Raw genomic sequence first — 19,296 nt, 5'->3', positions numbered from 1 at the left:
TGTAAACTTGACAATGAATCTTCTGAAAAATGAATCGAAAAATCGAGAAATAAAGAAAACCGCTTTGTTCAATGGTAAATAGGTAAAAACATCATACACCTATAGATATAAAAGCAAAAGTTCATGTAAACATTGTGTGAACACTATTGTGAAACTTATCGCATTTGTAATTTAGAGTTGCACATAAACATTTTAAATGCCACAAAAAGCGGGACTGGAAATGCGCTTGCAACCTGAGCAAAATTTAGTTGTTAGCGTCTGCGCTCAAATAAGCGAAGCGGCTCCGAACAGGGCGAGGGTAATTGAACTAATAAATCTAGCCGTGTAACTGCGCCCGCTTCAGGATCAAGCCAAGACCATTAAACCTTAGCTCAGATTCCGCTCTGCGTTGCTCTGCCTTCCCGTATGGGTATACGGTGTCACTGTGTCCCCTGCCGAATTTTCACTACTGAATACTTATTCACATACATCGATTTCTATTTTCCTTGTGCGTTCTTAATGCTCTCTACAAGTTCACTACTCGCATGCCCTATAAAACTGTCGTTCAATACGTGTTATCGGTTTAACTTGTTTTGGTTTTAACAGCATTCGATTTCCTTTCTCCCATCTTGACCGCGATATACTTATACCTAGTTTTCATGAATCACTTGTGGTGTTATCACCTTTCTTTCGCGGTGGTCGTATTCTTCGCTTCAAAAGTTAAGGGTAAACCCATAGAGGTACCTACCTATCTGTTATAATAGAATACTAAATAGTAGAAGCGTTGGCGCGTGTTACTTTAATCCAAGTGTCATTTCCAGATTCACGATGATGATTCAGTAGATTTGCCAGAAGATTTCGTGAAATATGTTCAGCAGTTAGGAGCCTCAGTGTTTAAAGTTACAGAAAAATCATTCGACACACGTGGTAATCGCGACAAATTAGTGTTGAAATCTTCTAATACTAGCACAGTCCTGGTTAGAAAGAAAAATGATCTAGTGAGTTGTATAAGAACGCAATAAATGAAGTGTACACTATTGAATAAGACAAACTGTGACAGTGTTCAAGGTTTCCGAGTTAAAATTATCTTCTTGTGTATTGTAGATGGTAAGGAGCACTCAAAATGCTGCTTTGCGAGATATCCTGATGTTGAAGCTCGTTTCTTACTATGAAGATAAGTACAAACTGTCGCGGGTGGACGGGGTTGCAACTACGACACGTACTACCGAGCCTCTAGCGCTGGAGAGACTATTTGATAACCCTGAGTTTACTCGTTACTCTAACACCAAACATAACAACAGGAGAAGCACTGCAACCAAAAGAACAATTGCTAGACGACGACGATACCCAAATGCAAACAGTAGCGGATCGTCTAGGGTAGGTTTAAAGACTTGTTACTATATCACGACTATTCAAGATAGAGGATCTATATATCTGTGTACATTCCTCATGTTTTAGTGGAGTAGGAATAATAATCTATATCATCTGTTGTGGACTGAATAATTAAGTACTTTTGAAATCTTTAATATGTTATTAAAATAAATATTATTTTATCTTTCAGCTTCCTATGCCTTCTGATATGCAAACGATGTACGAGAATGCTGCCGAAGTTGTTGTAATATAAGCTACTTATTGAAATTCTTACATTTTTAAATGGGTCTCCTCAAGGATATTCAAGAAATGAGCAAATTAATAAAAATGAAAACTTTAAAATAATACTGTTTTGCCGAGCTAAAAAAAATCACTGCTGTCACCATTGACTTACAAATAAATGGACGACGGGTCTAATACAGAAACCACGAAAAAATGTCCCAAGTCAACCTATTTAAACGTAGTGACATGTAAAGGAATATGAAAAAGCTAAAACGTTGAATTTAAATTGTAATGTCATCGCAGTACTGTCTAATTTTGCTTGCTTCGCTGTCAATCGAACAAACGGAGACTAAAGCGTGAATGACGCTCTGTATACGATTTTAACGCCCTATAAGTTCGGACACTTTTTAGTGCGAACCCGATGTCCATATAATTGTAAGTCAATGACTGTCACTCTCAGATTTCTAAAGACATTTGCCTTACGTCATTTTATAATCACATGTATTTACGTTATTATTATTTATTACTTATCAAAGCAGTTTCGTGTGGAAAGCTTACACGAGAAGTATGCATCTTCTAGTTCTGCGTGGAAATTTATTTAATTCTAAATTATTACTTTACTCGATACATTTTGTGTCATGAATATACATAAGTAGACATAAAAGATTTTTTTGTAAACCTAAACCTCATAACACAGTATTCATACAATTAAAATTCACTACTTTTGTAAAATGAATGAATTAAATTTACCCAATTTTGTTATTTACTATCGATCAAATAGATGAACAGCTGATGCATGTTTGTATAGAAATTCGAAAAACCTTTCTCTCAATTTTTTAAAGTCGTAAAATAAATTTAAATTTTTAGTCCCAAGAATAACGAAGCTGATCACATTAAATATATTGTCCAAACTCACTTCTATTTTTTTTCAAATTTTCTTGGACATTTTTTTCTCAAGTTGGCACTTGTTCAACGGCGTGAAGCAAAAGGCACTCTCGGGGACGACTCCATCTGCACTAAAAGTGCCATCTATCTGTCGTATGCCGCATTTTAGCGAAGACACCGTGTCCAATGCACCTCTCGGGACATTTCCGATCGCTTTATTAAAATTTAGAGTGATACAATGGAGATCACTTCCACAGCACAAGTTACATCTTGTTAAGGTACTACTGGCACTCATTTTAAGCAACTATTATTCTACACGTAGATTACATAGAGGTATACTAGAACTATTTGTTTATGGAGTTCAGTATTGATTAGAATTGCGTAACGTGTATACGAGTATTATACTTACTTATCAACTTAATTGAGGTGGCGCAGAAGTGGTGTAACCCACATAATTTTTTTTATACATGAAAACAGCATCCAAATATGAAATAATTATATACTCTCTAGTATCATTTAAAATAATATTGTAGAAAAAAAATTAAAGTGGGTTACACCACTAAGAATCAATTTTAGGTGTCATTTAAATAACATGTATTATTTAATGATACGTGTAATCTTCTTACGTTTTCGCGATTGTTTCACGTAGGAAATGAAACTATTTATCCGGATGTAAATCGCGTGTATTTTTTTTTCTAAACGAACCAACGTTTCGGGCCCTTTACAGGTCCCATAACCGTGACCATGGGACCTGTAAAGGGCCCGAAACGTTGCTTTGTTTGAAAAAACAAATATACGCACTTTAAATCCGGAAAAATAGTGTTATCTCCTATGTGGAACAATCGCGAAAACCTAAGAAGATTACACGTATCAATAAATGATACATGTTATTTAAATGACACCTAAAATTGATTCTTTGTGGTGTAACCCACTTTTTTTTTCTACAATATTATTTTAAATGATACTAGAGTATATAATTATTTTATATTTGGATGCTGTTTTCATGTATAAAAAAAATTATAAATTTATATATAAATTTGGAGCATTCTATTAACTTTACTGGAATTCTAGCAGTTAATTAGAGTTTGAAAAGTGTATATTTATTAGAGACGATGAAATTCAAGCTTGATTAAAGATTGACAACGAATTATATTTACGTTTCAGTAAATATGTCTGGTACATAGACGCTTTTCGCAAAGGTTATTACAATAATAACGTACAAGACACATATACTTTATGAATATAGGTTACATATAAAAAGAAAAAAGAAACTAAGAAAACCTGATAGGTACTGGTCAGATATTAGTATTCTCTTCGAAACGAATGTAATGAGCACATCCAGGATTCACAGCGCAATGCTTACTTCCCGTACATTTCCTGAGAAACTTATGGTTTCCATGAGAACAGCTATCGGTCACAATCATTTCGTCTATTCTAATATTTCAACCATCTACCAAGTAGGTACAGTCTTTAATTAAATCCAGTTGTTTCGGCAACATCCCGCAAAACATTACATGCTCAACTTTGTCCACAAATTATGTTTACACCATTCAAATAGACGTTCTTGCGTAAATACTTTTCAAACTTAGTCCATTAAAGAAACTCTACACAAGTAATTACCATAACACAGAGTGGTTTGTTTAACGTTGCCCTTCGATGATTCTACAGAGATGCAAATTCGTATACAGACAAAAAGGATAATTCTTTGTTATTGCTGAGTTTTTGCTGTATAACGTTCATTTTAGTTGATCATATAAGTCCTGCATGAGCGCCGTAAACCTAAGTTGCGTGTTTGACCGAGAGGTCATCGTAAAATACATCATAAACATTAACACATAAAGTAAGCAATTCAATGAACTTCAATGATTGCATTTTTGAACCCCGTTTAAAAACCGCGTAGGTAAGTACATAATATGGTGTCGTAACAATGCTAACTGATATCAAATAGTCCTTAAAATACTTATAACCTTACTGACAGATAAAAATGCGAAAGACACCTAATAATCGGGCAATGTAGCTTGGCAGTTCGCCGAGAATACAATAAAATTAACGGTGTCGTTTATATGTTGGAAGGCAACAGGCTTGCTTGCGCCTCGAAAGAAAGGCTAGGATTCATCGGTTATGATACTCTAAGAGCAAACCAATCAGATTGCATTTTCAGTCTAGAAACAACAACGAAGTTATATTTGTTGCTGAATATTCAGTGTTTGTGTTCTTATTATAGTTGTTTGTAGTTGCAACTGATACCAACAGGTGCAATATTATAGTAAAGATTGGTCACAAGTCAACAGATTGGTCAATCACGGGTGATCTGTCCAAAATTCGTAAACTAAATAACAGGTATACAAGTTTATTTGCCAAAGAGTTAACACTGACTGAACCTTTTGAAGAGATAAATGGACATAAAATGGAATATCTGACGGGCCCGTCCTGTCGCACTTTGTTCCAATCGCATTTCCCCTCGGAACGATCTCTGGGCGGAAATTAATCCATCCGACAAATGAATAGACTGCACTTGTGCGTTGCGTGGGGTGCGCGTACGAGTATGACCCGTGTTTTATCGCTTTTCACGTTTGCACTTGTGTTGAAAATAGTTTGTATTGCGATAACAATTGGAGCCCCATTGCGCCCAATCTCCATGGATCACCGGCAGACTGACTGACCACAAAGATAGACCGACTAGACTGATAGAAATTCAAGATTAGACAAAAGATGACTCGGGCAGCCTTGATGAAAACTTTGACGACTAGAAGACAACTTCTCTTGGACGTCCTACAACTGTACAGAGAAACAACGGTTAATTGTGCAATGCACAACGGGAAGTGAGCGAGCCTGCACCTCAGGCGCCTATCTGGTACACAGGGAGGGTAATGTACGTGCATTGGGAGCGGTTCACCCGAGGCGTTAGACTCTTGAGGACCGGATGAAGTCAGTGACAACCCTGTACACTGGCTGATCCGAGGTTAGAACCTGAACCTAGAAAGTCCCTGTACTTATATGTAACCTGGTATAGTAACCCTTCTCGTATGCCTTAAGGATCAGTATGGAGGGCAACTATAATCAAAACTTATATATAAACGAACGGGGACTGTACTGTACAGACAGACAATATAGACGACGTGACCTTTTACGCCTTCCTTCCACAAATGCGGAACATCCGCCTTATTAATATTCTTTGGGACAAATTGTGTTTTCATCTTTTTAATATATTCACGATTTTAATAATTTTGTATCTAAACATTTAAACATACGTGAAGTGGAGAAAGAGCTTTATTATCTAACCTGGCGAGCATTGTACATGTTACGGTGTAAATACATTTGTAAATAAATACATTTAATTACTTTTTGTAGAGCTGTCATGTTAACAACGTGCTATCAAGTCCTCCATTTTATTGCAGCTAGACAGGGTCGCACGCAAACTCGCCTGACGCATGTCAAACTCTACTCGAATATTAACGTCGAGTTTTATAAACCAAGGTCACTGTAGTAGCAATAGTTATAACGTCACAACTGGTTATCGGGTTGGATACTTCAAATATATTTTACTTGGTATTTCTTTTCTTTTCTTTTTATGGTACCATTATCAAGTGACGGGATGAACAAGTCGTGCGCCTAGTGGTCAGCGACACCTATTTCCATAGACATAAGGTGACAAGTCCCATGTGCCTGTAATTTTGTGCCAGGCAGCACCCTTAGGGTGCATTTATTCGACACGAATTTCATCGCGCTCACCGTGGGCATCTAACCCTCATGGCAAAATACGCTCTATTTATTTTGCATTTAAGTTTTAACTTAAATGAGCGTTCCGGGCGCGCGGGCTAGACTGGCTTGTCTTTGGTTGAAGCGGCGGCCGCGGGGCGACCGCGCGGTTGTATTATTCAGAAGAATTTAAATGTTGATGCCCACTAAATAGAATTCAGATCCGCCATTAATGTAGTCGCACGTGAAAGAGTGGGAACTGGGCGTTTGCCGTGCGGCCGCGCGAATACTTTCGCGTAACTGGGGGTTTACCCTTTAAAACTGGAACACAGTAATACGCATATTACTTTTGACAGCAGAAATAGGTGAGCAATACTTCCCTACGAATTCTTTCACGAGGATGGTATTTCGCCCAGCGACGGCGGTGGGGTGCTCGGCGTGAAATCAGCGTGGCATACATTTTTCAGGTGTTAAAAAGAATAGATACTAAAAGATTGTTTAAATTAATTTTTATATTCATTTTCAGTGGGACATAAAATTTTATGGCGATTTTATTCAGCAGTGGAACAGTATAGGCCAATAATAATAATAATTCATTTCAATTCATTCAACGTCTTCTACACTTTATTCATTAAAATAAAAAAAATAATTTACGGTTTAAATTTTAAAAAAGAGGTACATAAATTTATTACGGGTCGTAGTAACGTGCCTTAAGACTTTAGATTTTCCGCTTTCGAGTATGGTACTCCCCTGTAAATTTGTCGGCGCAGAAGAAGGGCCACAGGACGAGCAGCAATTGGTAGCCGTTCTGCGGAAATGCGTCGACTTAGTCCGGATGTAGTCAAGCTCCACGTGAATGAACCCAAGCCGAAGGTAATTTTCCAATCCGAAGGTGACTCCTGCAACGGACAACTAACTGGTAGTAACAGTCCTCTTGCCTCCGTTCTGAAAGCCCACTGACGGCAAAAGAGAAGCACCTACGTAGTAGCAATTGCCTGTGGCGCGACCAGAACGGAGTTGCAGTTTAAAAAGTGTAAAAATAAAAAAATAAAAATGTAGGTAATAAGGCTGACGGCCGAAACGTTTGCTTATTGTTAGAAAATAAAATATATAACTAAATAAGCCAAAGAAAACGTCTGGTGAAAAAAATACAACTAAATTTGATCGTCACAATTTGAAATTTTGATGATGCATTCTTTAAAATTTCTCAACGCGTATGGTACTATGGTTCAAATTTACGTTGTACATATCTATATAATTGTAGAAAGCTGCAATAACGACATAGAACAATTTGGTATTAGCAAATAAAAGCGTTACAAGTATTTTGAGTGTCATTCAACTTACCGTAAAGCGGGAACTATCACTTTGACAACTATTTAAGTACGTTTAACGTACGTTGAACGGAAGCAATAATCTTAGATTTACAATACAATTTTGCACTTTTCAAAATATAATATTTAATATGTATTATATATAATAATTAATATTTTTTTTAAATACGTAACGGTTTTTTATATCGTGAGCGCGGCCAAGCCGAGCGTGATCTAGCTCTGAAGACGTTCTGACACTATCAGACGAGCTCGGCCGCCCGCCGGCGCCTCCCCTCTCTGCGTCTCCGAAATCATTCGAAAATTCAACGTAAGATGCCATAGATTTAACCAATTTTGTTTATGGTAAATCATGGTTTTAATGTTTTATAATCATTTATTATTTAAAAATAGGATATATTTGTTGAATATAATATTTGTGTTAAATTTTTAATAGTGTTAAATTTGAAAAACGATATATTCTAAAATGAATTTAACAACGTTGTAATGTTCCTTTACACGGCAAGTTGCCGAAACCGCAAGAAGATATAATAAGACTGATTTGAAATTTGTACAGTAAACACTTAATGTTTCTAATAAAAAAAAATCAAACTCTTAAGTTAATGATCAAAATGTACACATTAATCTATTTATATTCCAATTAACTATAATTCTTCAGCAATCGCTACTCCAAAATCGTTTTTCAAATTCATTTAGGTTAACTCTCGCTTTATTTGTCCGGTGCATTAGTGGAATTAGCAATCTCATATCCGGCGGGATAATATTTCTGATTTTCGTCCACAGTCCGAGAATTAATCAGTTTGTACGAACGAACATAGTTGAAGCAGTGCTGATGGTTCATCCTGACGTAAGCACTAAAACTAATCATTGCGTTCTACTGACCCACCGGGTTGTTCTACCCATATATCGTGGTGTAGCATTCTCTGAGACGCATATAATTTATCAAGAGGAAGACGTGAAGCGGCAGGCCCTATGTGTTCACGGCTCACATCGCTAATCAGAGAGGTTCATTCGATTACCCGGGCTGATTCGTCGGATGTCTAATTTCGACTTTGCCCCAACTCCAAATTTTCTGTGGTACTTTGTTATTTATGATATATTTATCTTCTTTTATATATATTAATACTCATCGATTATTATTAAACGAAATACAATCTTACTGTGACAGACAATTTCACCATCGACCCGGGTTCGATTCCCAGCAATGATCTTGCTGAGATTTGGGAAATGAACTTTTCTAAATTGGCTGGTCTGGGTATTTCGGATAGTGCCCCGTGGAATTAATTCCGTTACTCTGGTACCCACTCTATAGTACAGAGAATTTCGTAGTTCGAGACCAGGCAAATGGTTTGGTTATCAAACACAGTATTATTATTATCTGTATTAAAAAAAACTTTGCCGGTATTTACCACCTAATCTAATAACACCACCGTTCCAAACATTCACAACTCGACGAAGTTTATTTAATCAACGGAGAACATAAAAGACAGACTTAAAACTTGGAAGATATGTCATATGCCAAGGAACGAAAATGTGATATCATAACATCGTCCTTAATACATTAACACATTGAGTAGTACCTGTGTATAAATAAATACAGTCATAGCTACAATATTAAACAATAAGACACTATCAAAATCCAATTAAGTGTCAGTAGAACTCGCGCACCAGAATTCCTTACTTTCTTGTGGCCTTTATAATCATCAAGAATCACCGTAAATGTATGCCCTTATTTATGTGAACATTATGATATTTTTACTATCACGACATTATCAAATTTTTCTGAAAATGTTATTATTATTAATGTATAGATTGAACAAACTCAAGGAAAAATGCCTTCGACCCTTCGGCAAGAAAAAAAACCGTTTAAAGCCAATACGGTCTGCTGACTTGGTCCATAGCTTAGTTGGCAGAGTACTAGCCAAGTTAAGACAACAGTCGCTGGTTGCGACGCTACGTTATTTCATATTAAATAATGTTTTATTTTGTTGACTACTCTCAACAGCACGCTAGGCTTTTCATTTTGAGTTTGTAATTGTGTGTATGTTGCAGTGATATGAATAATTCTAACTGTAGTAAGCAATGTACAAATGAGGCTCACCAAAATCCAATACCTACACTGATATAAATCGGATCCTGAATTACGAACTCATTTGTAGCCATTCAATGCTATGATGTCCCATCGCATTACCGATGCTTAGAAACGGCTCACTGAAATTTTAGTTCGAATGCCCATTGTTTTTGTTCCCACTGTCGACGCTAAAGCACATTCAAATGTTACTGGAAGTAAAGAGGAATAGATAATAATGAATTCTGGCGGTTCAGTGAATAAATTGTATTGAAACCATCGGAACTATGCTTATCAGGTCGTTCAACGGCGATATAAAAGTCAGTCATTGCTTTGTATTAAATTTCCCGCTTATTAGATTGTTTTCGAGCGCATTGTATCGATTGTATACGTATTGTGAATAGTAAACGAAAGAGTAATACTTGCATTTTGTTACACTGATGATTATAAGGTTGGTAGACCTAACACGTTTATTTTGTGGGGTGCACGAAATGAGGGGTTTGTAGCATCTGCACCCGGTGTCGGTTTAAAGTTGCAACGGAACAAATGCGAGTAACGTATGTAAAATAATTAAATTTCAGTTGTATCCTATCGGGGGTTGAGTCCCCACAACGACGTACGAACCGTATTTCTAGTACGTCTGGCGTACCCTGAGCAACAATCGGCGAGTACCTTTACACCGATTGGCAAATCCTTTCAACATGATGGTAACCATATCCTACGCACAGTTCAGCATTTCGGTTATTTGTGGTGTGATCAGCGTAACTAAGTTTTATTCCGCTATAATTTAATAGTGTATGCCATCAACGCGATAAGAAGAACACACGTTTATTTTTCTACTTAAAAGACTCACCACACTTATTGATGTCGATTGCAATAATCGCATTAAGCAGTTCAGAAAACGTAATAAGTTTATATAATCATAGTGAAAAAGAGGTACCAGTATTTCGCATCGGTGTTCCAAGTCGAAGCAAAAAAGGCAACGACTATTTCGCTCTTATTGCATGGTCATAAAGGTTTTTTTGAACAGCTCAAACCAATTCTGTGTTAATAAGGGCGCGTTCAAATTAGACGATTGTAGAACAGCGTTGCAGTAGCGGTTCTTTTAATTTATGACTGCATGAAGCGCGCGCGTGTCACGTCAGTAGCGCAGCAACTGCGCTTTTAAATATTGTATGAAAATTAATAGAGGCGCGGCTGCAGCGTCAGGAGTGCCATTACAGCGCTTTTTTTTAAAGCGCCCTAAGTCATTAACTTCATTAAAACTTCAAATGTACTGAAATGTGTTTAAAATAGTAAATCCATAATATTCCACTAAAGTCCAACGTTATACTTCAAGTTCCCAATTATTTCTGTTGAGGGCAGTAATTAAGCAGTATAATATGGCTGGCCGTCGTAATCGAACCACTTTTGTTATATTTAAACGAGTTTCATTACGCTTCGGTTATAAAAGCAGAGCTATTACGATCAATGGACTGGAAACATGACGTTCGGCAACGAATCACCGTAATTGTCGGCGTTCCAAATAAATATGTCTCTTGCATAAATTTTGTTCGATTTTTAAAAATATTGATTGTTGACTTTTGAATATTGCTTATAAATATACATATCTAAATGAATTATAAGAGTCTATAGTTCTTTTCCGGAACTGGCCACTTACAAAAACAATATTTAAAAAGTAATTAAACATTTGAAAACGGAACTCTTTGGCTGTAGAATACAGTTTGTTTCATTTGACTGCCACTTGTTTTTACATTGTGGCGTCATTTTAGAAATTGGTTGTCTACATCACCATGGATTTAACTCATGAAAATTTTCGTAGTATAATTTTCTACGAATTTAAGTGTAATTAAACAGCTCAGCGGAGCTTCGTTCGGTTTCAAACTGCATTTGGCAATGAAGCACCACGACTAGCAAGACGACTACGTATTTATAGCTGGTTTGCAGAATTCAAACGCGGTCATGTGAATCTCAGTGACGAGTTTCGTGATGGTCGCCCGTCCACTGCTGTAAACAACAATAACATCGATGCTGTGTGCCGTATGATCAAAATAGACAGGCATGTGATATACCATGAAATTCGGGCATCTTTAGGCATAGGCATGAGTCAAATACAATCAATACTACACAAACATTTGGGTATGACAAAGCTGTGCTCTCGGTGGATCTCACACAATTTGACTGAGGCTCAAAAAACGGATCGCGTCACTTGGTGCAATGCCATCCTTACCAGATTAGTGCGCACCACGTAACAAAAAAAACATTTATTTGGTTTTTTTATGATACCAAGTGAAGAGACGAACAAGTCGTGCGCGTGATGGTAAGCTAAAGTGCGGTCCATAGTAGTTGCAGCGCTATTCAGAGCTGTAAATGCCACAGAGCCCGTCACCTTGAGCCTAAGAGCCAGAACTCACGAAGCGGTTTTGACTCGCGCCCGCTGCGGTTGTGGGACGGCTGTTTTATTTCAACACTCACGATACCGCAGGTTTGTGCGGTCACGTAGCCGCCGCAGTTGCGGAACAGCCCGCAAACTTGGCGGGAGAGGATCGCAAGGCGCGCGGTTATTTACAATCGATTGAGATCGTCAGTTAAGTCTCAGACGTCGCCATGGATTTACATCAAAAACGAGCTATCGCGTTATACTTACTTCATCGAAGAATTAAAAGAAGAAGGCCTAAAAGATTTTGGGTGCATACTCTGATTCAGGAAAGAAATCGTTAAGGATTATTCGTTGTTCTTATTAATGAGTTAAAAACATGAAGACAAATTCTTTGATTTTTTTCGGATATCCGTATCTACTTATTCAGAACTTTTAAGAAAAATGGTAACTGGTAGGAAATTAATTGATCGACTTCAACATCCATAACTTGAGAAATTGACACGTGCTGCCAAATCGAAAATCAATCACAAAATGGCGTGGGAAGGAAAGACCCAACCGCGCGCGTGTAACGCGTCGCCTGCGAACCGACCGCAGAGTCCGCTGTGAGCGTAAAACGCGTCATGAAATGTGCTACTAAATTTTTGCATACATTTCTACATTCTTCGGAGGCCGTGGTCCCGCAACCGCGGCGGGCGCGGGTGAAAACCGCTCCACGAGGTCTTAGCCTAAAATTGACAAGTTTCATGTGCCTGTAATTGTAATAAAATGTAAGAAGCACCCTTACCCTTCAAAACTGGAACGCAGTAATGCTCGTATTACCGCTTGGCGGCAGAAATAAGCAAGGTGGCAGTACTATTAAAACTACGGTTACTTAGTATCTATTTCATTAAATATACTTACAACTGCGTACTACTTACTTCCTTATTATAAATTATTCAAAATCTCAGTACAGAGTACTAAAAAACCTGCCGATATAATAATATATAATAACGCACACATTCAACATAGCCTACTTTCAACTAGGGAATCGCTGTGTCGTGGGTGCCATGGACACATACATAGACAACCACAAATTACACCCAAACTTACGACAGAAATGAATGTAGGCCATACAAATATTTCTCCCGGCCCGGGAATCGAACCCTGGGACCTTTGAGTGGCAGTCCGGTAACTGGAAACTGTTCGGCCACAGAGGCAGTTAAAACATCATTTGCCAGGTTTTTGTCATCGATTACCGGAAACTGCGCGAAACTGGATTCACCCCTAGTTTGTCACACTTAAAGATGGAGTATTTTCTTCTAATTTAAATGGGACCAATACTGAGGTACACTATTTCCAACAAAAAAAGAATCATCAAAATCGGTTCACAAATTTTAGTTATCGCGTAACATACATACAAAAAACAACAGTCGAATTGAGAAAGTCTCCTTTTTTGAAGGCGGTTAAAAATTCTTCCTCTTTAGACTAAGCTATACGGAAACATACTACTACAAACAACACAATTAGTACAAAATCGAATAATTGTTGTTTTCTTAAACTTATTTCATATTTATCATTGTATTAAATTACTATACTTCACATTCTTAACCTAAAGCGAGTTGTAGGTTGTAACAAATATGGTAAACGAAATATACGCTTGATATGTCAAATACAATCTAAGTTGTATAAACAATGTAGCTTGTGCAACTTTAAAGTTGTTCTAAGACACTCAGTCGTCTGTGTTCTAAGTTTACCGATCACTTCCAATAACTCGTATTAAAAGAGTTAAAGGAGAGTCATTTCTCCTAAAGGCCGCGTAGCTTTACTGGTACAGTATTGACCACTTGCACCTCTATACCTGGACAAGCCTGAAATGGTCTGTATAAGTCGTTGTCAGACCACGTTTACTACAGCAAGTGCCAGTCTGTACGGACTGTAACTGTGTTTTTTTATATGATAAAATAAGTGCGCATTCAACCTCCATCTCATCCGATGGAAAGTGACGATGAGGTTGACGATGGAGCATGCACATCTAAACAATACCTATTCACTCTCGCCTTGAAATGGCCCAAGTTATTGCGTTCAGGAAATAAGTCCGCAGGCAAGGGCTTCAACTCCATAGCCGTTCTATCTGGTTTTATCTGCTTGTGCTGGTCTACGTACCTCCGTTGTTGGGAGCATCATGGTTCATTTGAGCTCCGTCTCGAACTTACCATCTTCTCCGAAGCTGCTTTGTCGCTCTACTCGACGCCGCCCTTCAGTCCTACATCCAGTCCTTAGTCTCTCCGTCTTCATCACCGCCTTTATCCACACCCTACATGACTCACCTTAAAATTCTACACTTCACCACTCACTCTTCCAATCTTTTACTTGTAATAGCATTATTTCTTTCATTTCTTATTTTATTATCCACGAGTCTCATTTGCCAGGGCAAAATTTCCGTTACGGAGTCGCGTAAACCAAAAACGCACACATTTTGTATCCGCTTCGTGTACATCGTTAATGTTTCGAGACGTTTGTGCTGCACTAGGAGACACGTCAAATCCGTATTATAATAAGATTAACTTTAGCAGTACCTAACTATCATTTCCAACCTGATGCCAAATTATCCGGAATGAAAAGTAATGGCTAACGACAAAATTTAAAAGATTTAAGATTTTATTTGAATGAAGTTTCTAATCTAATTTTAAAACTACTTAATAAACTGTATTTCATTTCAAAGTAGCAAGAACTGTAGAACGATAAATTCATACTGTAACTTAATATTACTTAGGTGTAATTTTTTTTAATTGTGAACTTATGAAACTGAAAATGGTAGAGAAATTCGCGTGGTTGAAAAAGTAATAAAAAAATTTGGAGTATACTCTAACTTTCCCAACGGGGTAACCGCGGTGTGTGGCGTGGTGCGGTCTCATTGAGCGATTAGGTCGACAATAAACATAAATATTTTTGCGTCGTTCCGCTACCCGCGTGTACAGTAATTAAATTCCATTGAATCGCACAAATCTTCACCCCTTGTCCGCACCCTAACTCGCCACCTAGCTCAACATGTGTTTATCTACGACATCATCACAAAATTAATAATTCTTACTAATTTTTTAAATTGCTTTTTCGAAGGATTGTTACGATCAAACTATCAAACATATGTATGTACGTACTTACGAACCGAGTAGGTGCAGAGCTCTTTGTGAACGAGTTCCTCCTCTGCAGCCAAGCAGTATTGTTAGCATTGTAGCGTTACGGATTTGAAGGGCAAGGGTGCTGGTGGAATTACAGGCACATGGGATTTATCGACTTATGACACAGGGTGACGGGCGCAGTGGCAATGCCGCCCAGGTATATGCGGTTTAAAGCTCTGAGTGGCACTGTGGCTGTTATGGGCAGGCTTGTCGCTTACCACCAGGCGCACGACTTATTCGTCCCGTCACTTGATATTATAAAAAAAACAATTTTGATCAAAACAAACAATGTATATGAAATTATTTATGGAGATAGATATATACAAGCATGTAATAAGAAACAAAGTGGAGGCCGCATTTTACGTAGTTGCTGGTATAATAATGGAATTTAATCACCCTCAAGTTGTGAGACATCTTTTCACTGCACACGTTTTCTTTTCTAAAAGTTACCGTTCTTGCCTCGTTAGCGGAATCTTCCTTATTATTTCTTCCACGGCTGTAATCTGGCTTTTCAGCTACTTCAAACGACTTGTTCTTTTTCTTATGTGTAATTGAAATATATTGCCGTAATATCCGCTGGACTGAAGAGGCTATGTACTTGTCGTCTCGAGCGCATCTGCTCGAGTTTTCATTACTCGGGGAAGTCATTTTTTTTCTTGGTACGGGATAATAATTCATTTAGGCACTCTTGGCTACGAAGGAGACACTTGAAAAGTTCGTACTTAGGTAATAATTAAAGTTGAGGGCCGCATTGTGATTAGTTAAAATTCAAATGGTCTCGTCTCTCGAGAGGACCTTTTGTGAGTGTTGAAATGTTAAGAAATATTTCTCTATTTTACCCATTTAGGGGTGAAAAGTCGGGTAGAGACGATATAACTTACTTTGTTATAAGTGGGGCTGAAAATTATTTTAAAGATGCTTTTCCTTCCATAATAACGGGATGCTATCAAGACGTATTTCTGGAAGGATAAGGATAGGGATAAATAAGATGTATTATTAATAATAAGTGTGTTAGAAAGTGTCTCTTAATAACATAATTAGTTACAATTATATCTTAACTTTAGTCTTACCCCCAGGACTAGTGTTGTAAAAAACCGTTTTTTTTCTGAGGTAAAAAAAACAATGACAAAAAGACATGAAAAGAAACAGTTTTTTTTCTGGAGTACGTTTTTTTCTAATAGTATAAAAATAAAAACATGATAATATGACAATTGTATTTTTTACTACATTTCCTCTTTTGTTGTTAATATTATTCTTCATAGATAAATTGCTCAAAATAAATGGGCAACACTCATAGTGTTGTCAATTAGTGATGAATTCCCCAAATTACGCAGAATTTCAACTCGATTGGGCATTTTGTGGGATTAACACTATGTGGGGAAAATGCGGGGATTCTAGCAGTTTACCTTTTTTTTTAAATCTATCTATTGCTTTTGTAGCGCTCCTTTGATGATTACTGATAAAAACCTTACTTATTTATTTTATTATTATTATAGTATATTCACATATAAATATATATACTTAAAACAAAAGTTAGTGTCTTATTTGATTTCAGTTATTCCATTTTACTTTTTCTGAAAAAAAAAACCAAATTTAAAAAAATTGAAAAATGTGAAAACAACAAATTTGTTTTTTTTTTCAAGTTGCAAAACTATCCAGGACTCAGTGCGACAGCATCCTGACGATTTCGATCATTCAGTCCTGAAGGTTTAATATGAACTCAAGTCTTTAATTCCCATTGAGATACCCTGTTTTGTGAGGTTCGTTGGTATTGGTATATGTAGGATAATTTTGACAAAAATATGCTATGTTAGTAAATGAAAATAGTATTAAACTAAAACCAAAGTTCGAACCGACTTCGCTGTCCTGGCGGTTAGCACCGTATGATAGATACGGTTCCAGGTTCGTTTCCCGTTAAGTTTAATTTAGGAAAATAATCTTTACTAAGTTGGTTCTGGCCTGAGTCTTCTAGGTAGTGCCCTCAAACTAATTTCGTTATTCTGGTAATTGATGAGACGGGGTAATTGCTGTTGTTGTATAATACAACAACAGCAATTACCTTAACTAACTCCTCCGTGCCGAACGGTTACCACGCAGAGGTCCCAGGTTCGTATCCTGGTCCAGGAGAAATATTTGTATGGCCTACATTTATTTCTCTCGTGTGTTTGGGTGTAACTATGTGCTTGTTTATGTGTGTGTCTTTGGCGGATGCCAAAGACACAGGGTTTCCCTATTGCGGGGCTTTGTTGAGTGTGTGGTTTATTACTATTATTACATTATTATTTTTATTCATTGTGACGTGTGCGTGTGTATGTACGTATGTGTATGTATGTGTGTATTAATATATCATAATATATAAATATATATACTTGTGAACATATTTGTTTATGTAGTAAATCCTTCTTGGTGTGAATGTGATAGCGAAGCCAAATATGCGGGCAGTGTGGCGGTATCGGCGACAGCCACGTGCGGACCGCATCGTCCGTTCCAACTCTTTCCCGGTGCCGGCTGATTTATTGCGGAACGCGGACAAACTAGGTACATACAAACAGTCGCCTCCGCCAGTCAAAACACCGAGATCTTTACATCTATCCTTATTTTATTACCGCTCAGTCTCGTACCTTTTGAATTGGGTTCGCTTTATTTTTGTTGTTTACTAAACCAACTGTTAGTGTGAGTAACGTTTTATTCGGAACAAGACATGGATGTCGTGTGTTTCAACGTTTCGTGAGTTCAAACGTGTAGTAATTATAGTAAAAGGGGTTGTTTTAAATAAATGCAGCCGCAGTCGCTGGCGCAAAGCTGGCAGTGAACGTAGAGTACTAATGGCAGGGTAGAACATACTGTAGTTGGTTATTGGCAGTTATCCATGAGTGCACGGCACATCACGTGACTGTGTTACGCCGCGCTATGCCACTTTCCTATGCATTTTAAAGTCAAATTTCCCATTTAACAAATAGAGAACATTATAATTAAACTTTGTGCATGATCATCCATAGCTCGACTTCATCTTTTGTAGACAAGACTCCCGTAAGTTTGTGCTATCCGCCACGATCTTGCACAAATCTCAGCCATTTTGTGCTTAATAAATTTATAGACCTACTACCAACATTATTATCATATAGGTACACTACTTTAGTACAAGTAGAGTAGAGAGTTTGGTCAGGAAAGTTTTGACCACCTTACCTATTTCTGCTGCTAAGCACAAGATTGTTTTTTTTGTATATATAAATGTAAGTGCGCATTTCACCTCTATATCACCTTAAAGTGAACATAAGGTCGACGATGGAGCATGCACACCTAAATAAATATGAGATGTGAGAGCATTACTGCGTCCAGGTTTGGAAAGGTAAGGGTGCTAGTGAAATTATAGGCACATGGGACTTGTCAACTTATGTCTCAGTTTGGCGGGCGCAGTGTCCCTTAGATCTTTGTGATTTAAAGTTCTGAGGGACACTGCAACTGTTATGGACAGGCGTGCCGCTTACTACCAGGAGCACGATTATTCGTCCACTCATTTGGTATCATAAAAAAGTACATAATATAAAAATAATATAGGTTCATCTTCCTTTCCACATTTTCTCTATCTCTGGTAATAAAATCAGTGGCCTTATCACCACTAGGGCTAACTGGAACGGATCATTTTTAGAGTTAAATCATTGTTCATACTAAAACTTCCTCTAAATATTAATTGAACATTGTTTAAGTGTACATTTGTGTGTGGAATGTATACAAGTAAGTAAGTAATCTAGATAGGAAATTGCTAAAGTAACCATTTCGTCAAAGTAGAGAGACGCTGCATATATAGCGCTCAAAGCATAGATTTAATCTAACTTCAGAGAAGTGTCCCAATATGCGGGTTTAGACTATCGCGTCACGTGACGAGATGTGTTGCGTCAGCACATGGTGTGAGCGGGAGACGCGCTCAATCCGATGCCGGCTATAACCAGGATGAGATATCGACGATATCGGTGACGAACACATTTGGGCAGTAAATAATATTGCCCTAGTGATGGGACGTACGTGAGAACGTTTCAGAAAAAAAATCGTATATTTTTGAATATCAACATCATGAAGGCTTATTATGTTTGTACAATGATAATATTGGTGTCTTAATACTTATATATACCATGTAATACATGCGAAATGTCATAATTCTCCGATTTAAGCATTAAAAACTTATCAACTAATCTCGTTCTTAAAATC

General features: G+C 37.4%; 1 protein-coding gene across 2 annotated transcripts; it reads left to right on the top strand.

Annotated features, from left to right (window-relative positions):
* Positions 1 to 201: 201 nt before the first annotated feature.
* LOC113235468 lies at positions 202 to 1,725 on the top strand. Of its 2 annotated transcripts, none has more exons than XM_026471165.1 (4): positions 202 to 298; positions 801 to 977; positions 1,084 to 1,356; positions 1,541 to 1,725. In XM_026471165.1, the coding sequence occupies exons 1-4, from the start codon at positions 221 to 223 to the stop codon at positions 1,601 to 1,603; spliced, it is 591 nt and encodes a 196-aa protein (XP_026326950.1). In that variant the 5' UTR covers positions 202 to 220; the 3' UTR covers positions 1,604 to 1,725. The 2 variants fall into 2 exon arrangements, with proteins under 2 accessions (XP_026326950.1, XP_026326949.1); XM_026471164.1 differs by having other exon boundaries at positions 267 to 719.
* The last annotated feature ends 17,571 nt before the right edge of the window (positions 1,726 to 19,296 follow it).

The sequence above is a fragment of the Hyposmocoma kahamanoa genome, unplaced genomic scaffold (assembly GCF_003589595.1).
Source record: "Hyposmocoma kahamanoa isolate Upper Pololo Valley unplaced genomic scaffold, ASM358959v1 87, whole genome shotgun sequence".
NCBI classification, from domain to species: Eukaryota; Metazoa; Arthropoda; class Insecta; order Lepidoptera; family Cosmopterigidae; genus Hyposmocoma; species Hyposmocoma kahamanoa.
Note: the sequence above shows the minus strand (reverse complement) of the source record. Positions and strands in the feature narration are given on the sequence as shown.

Coding starts and splice junctions, on each gene's coding strand:
- LOC113235468 (XM_026471164.1), top strand. CDS start 639: ATGAATCACTTGTGGTGTTATCACCTTTCTTTCGCGGTGGTCGTATTC. Junction 720..800: donor TTAAGGGTAAACCCATAGAG/GTACCTACCTAT, acceptor TGTCATTTCCAG/ATTCACGATGATGATTCAGT. Junction 1,357..1,540: donor ACAGTAGCGGATCGTCTAGG/GTAGGTTTAAAG, acceptor TTTATCTTTCAG/CTTCCTATGCCTTCTGATAT.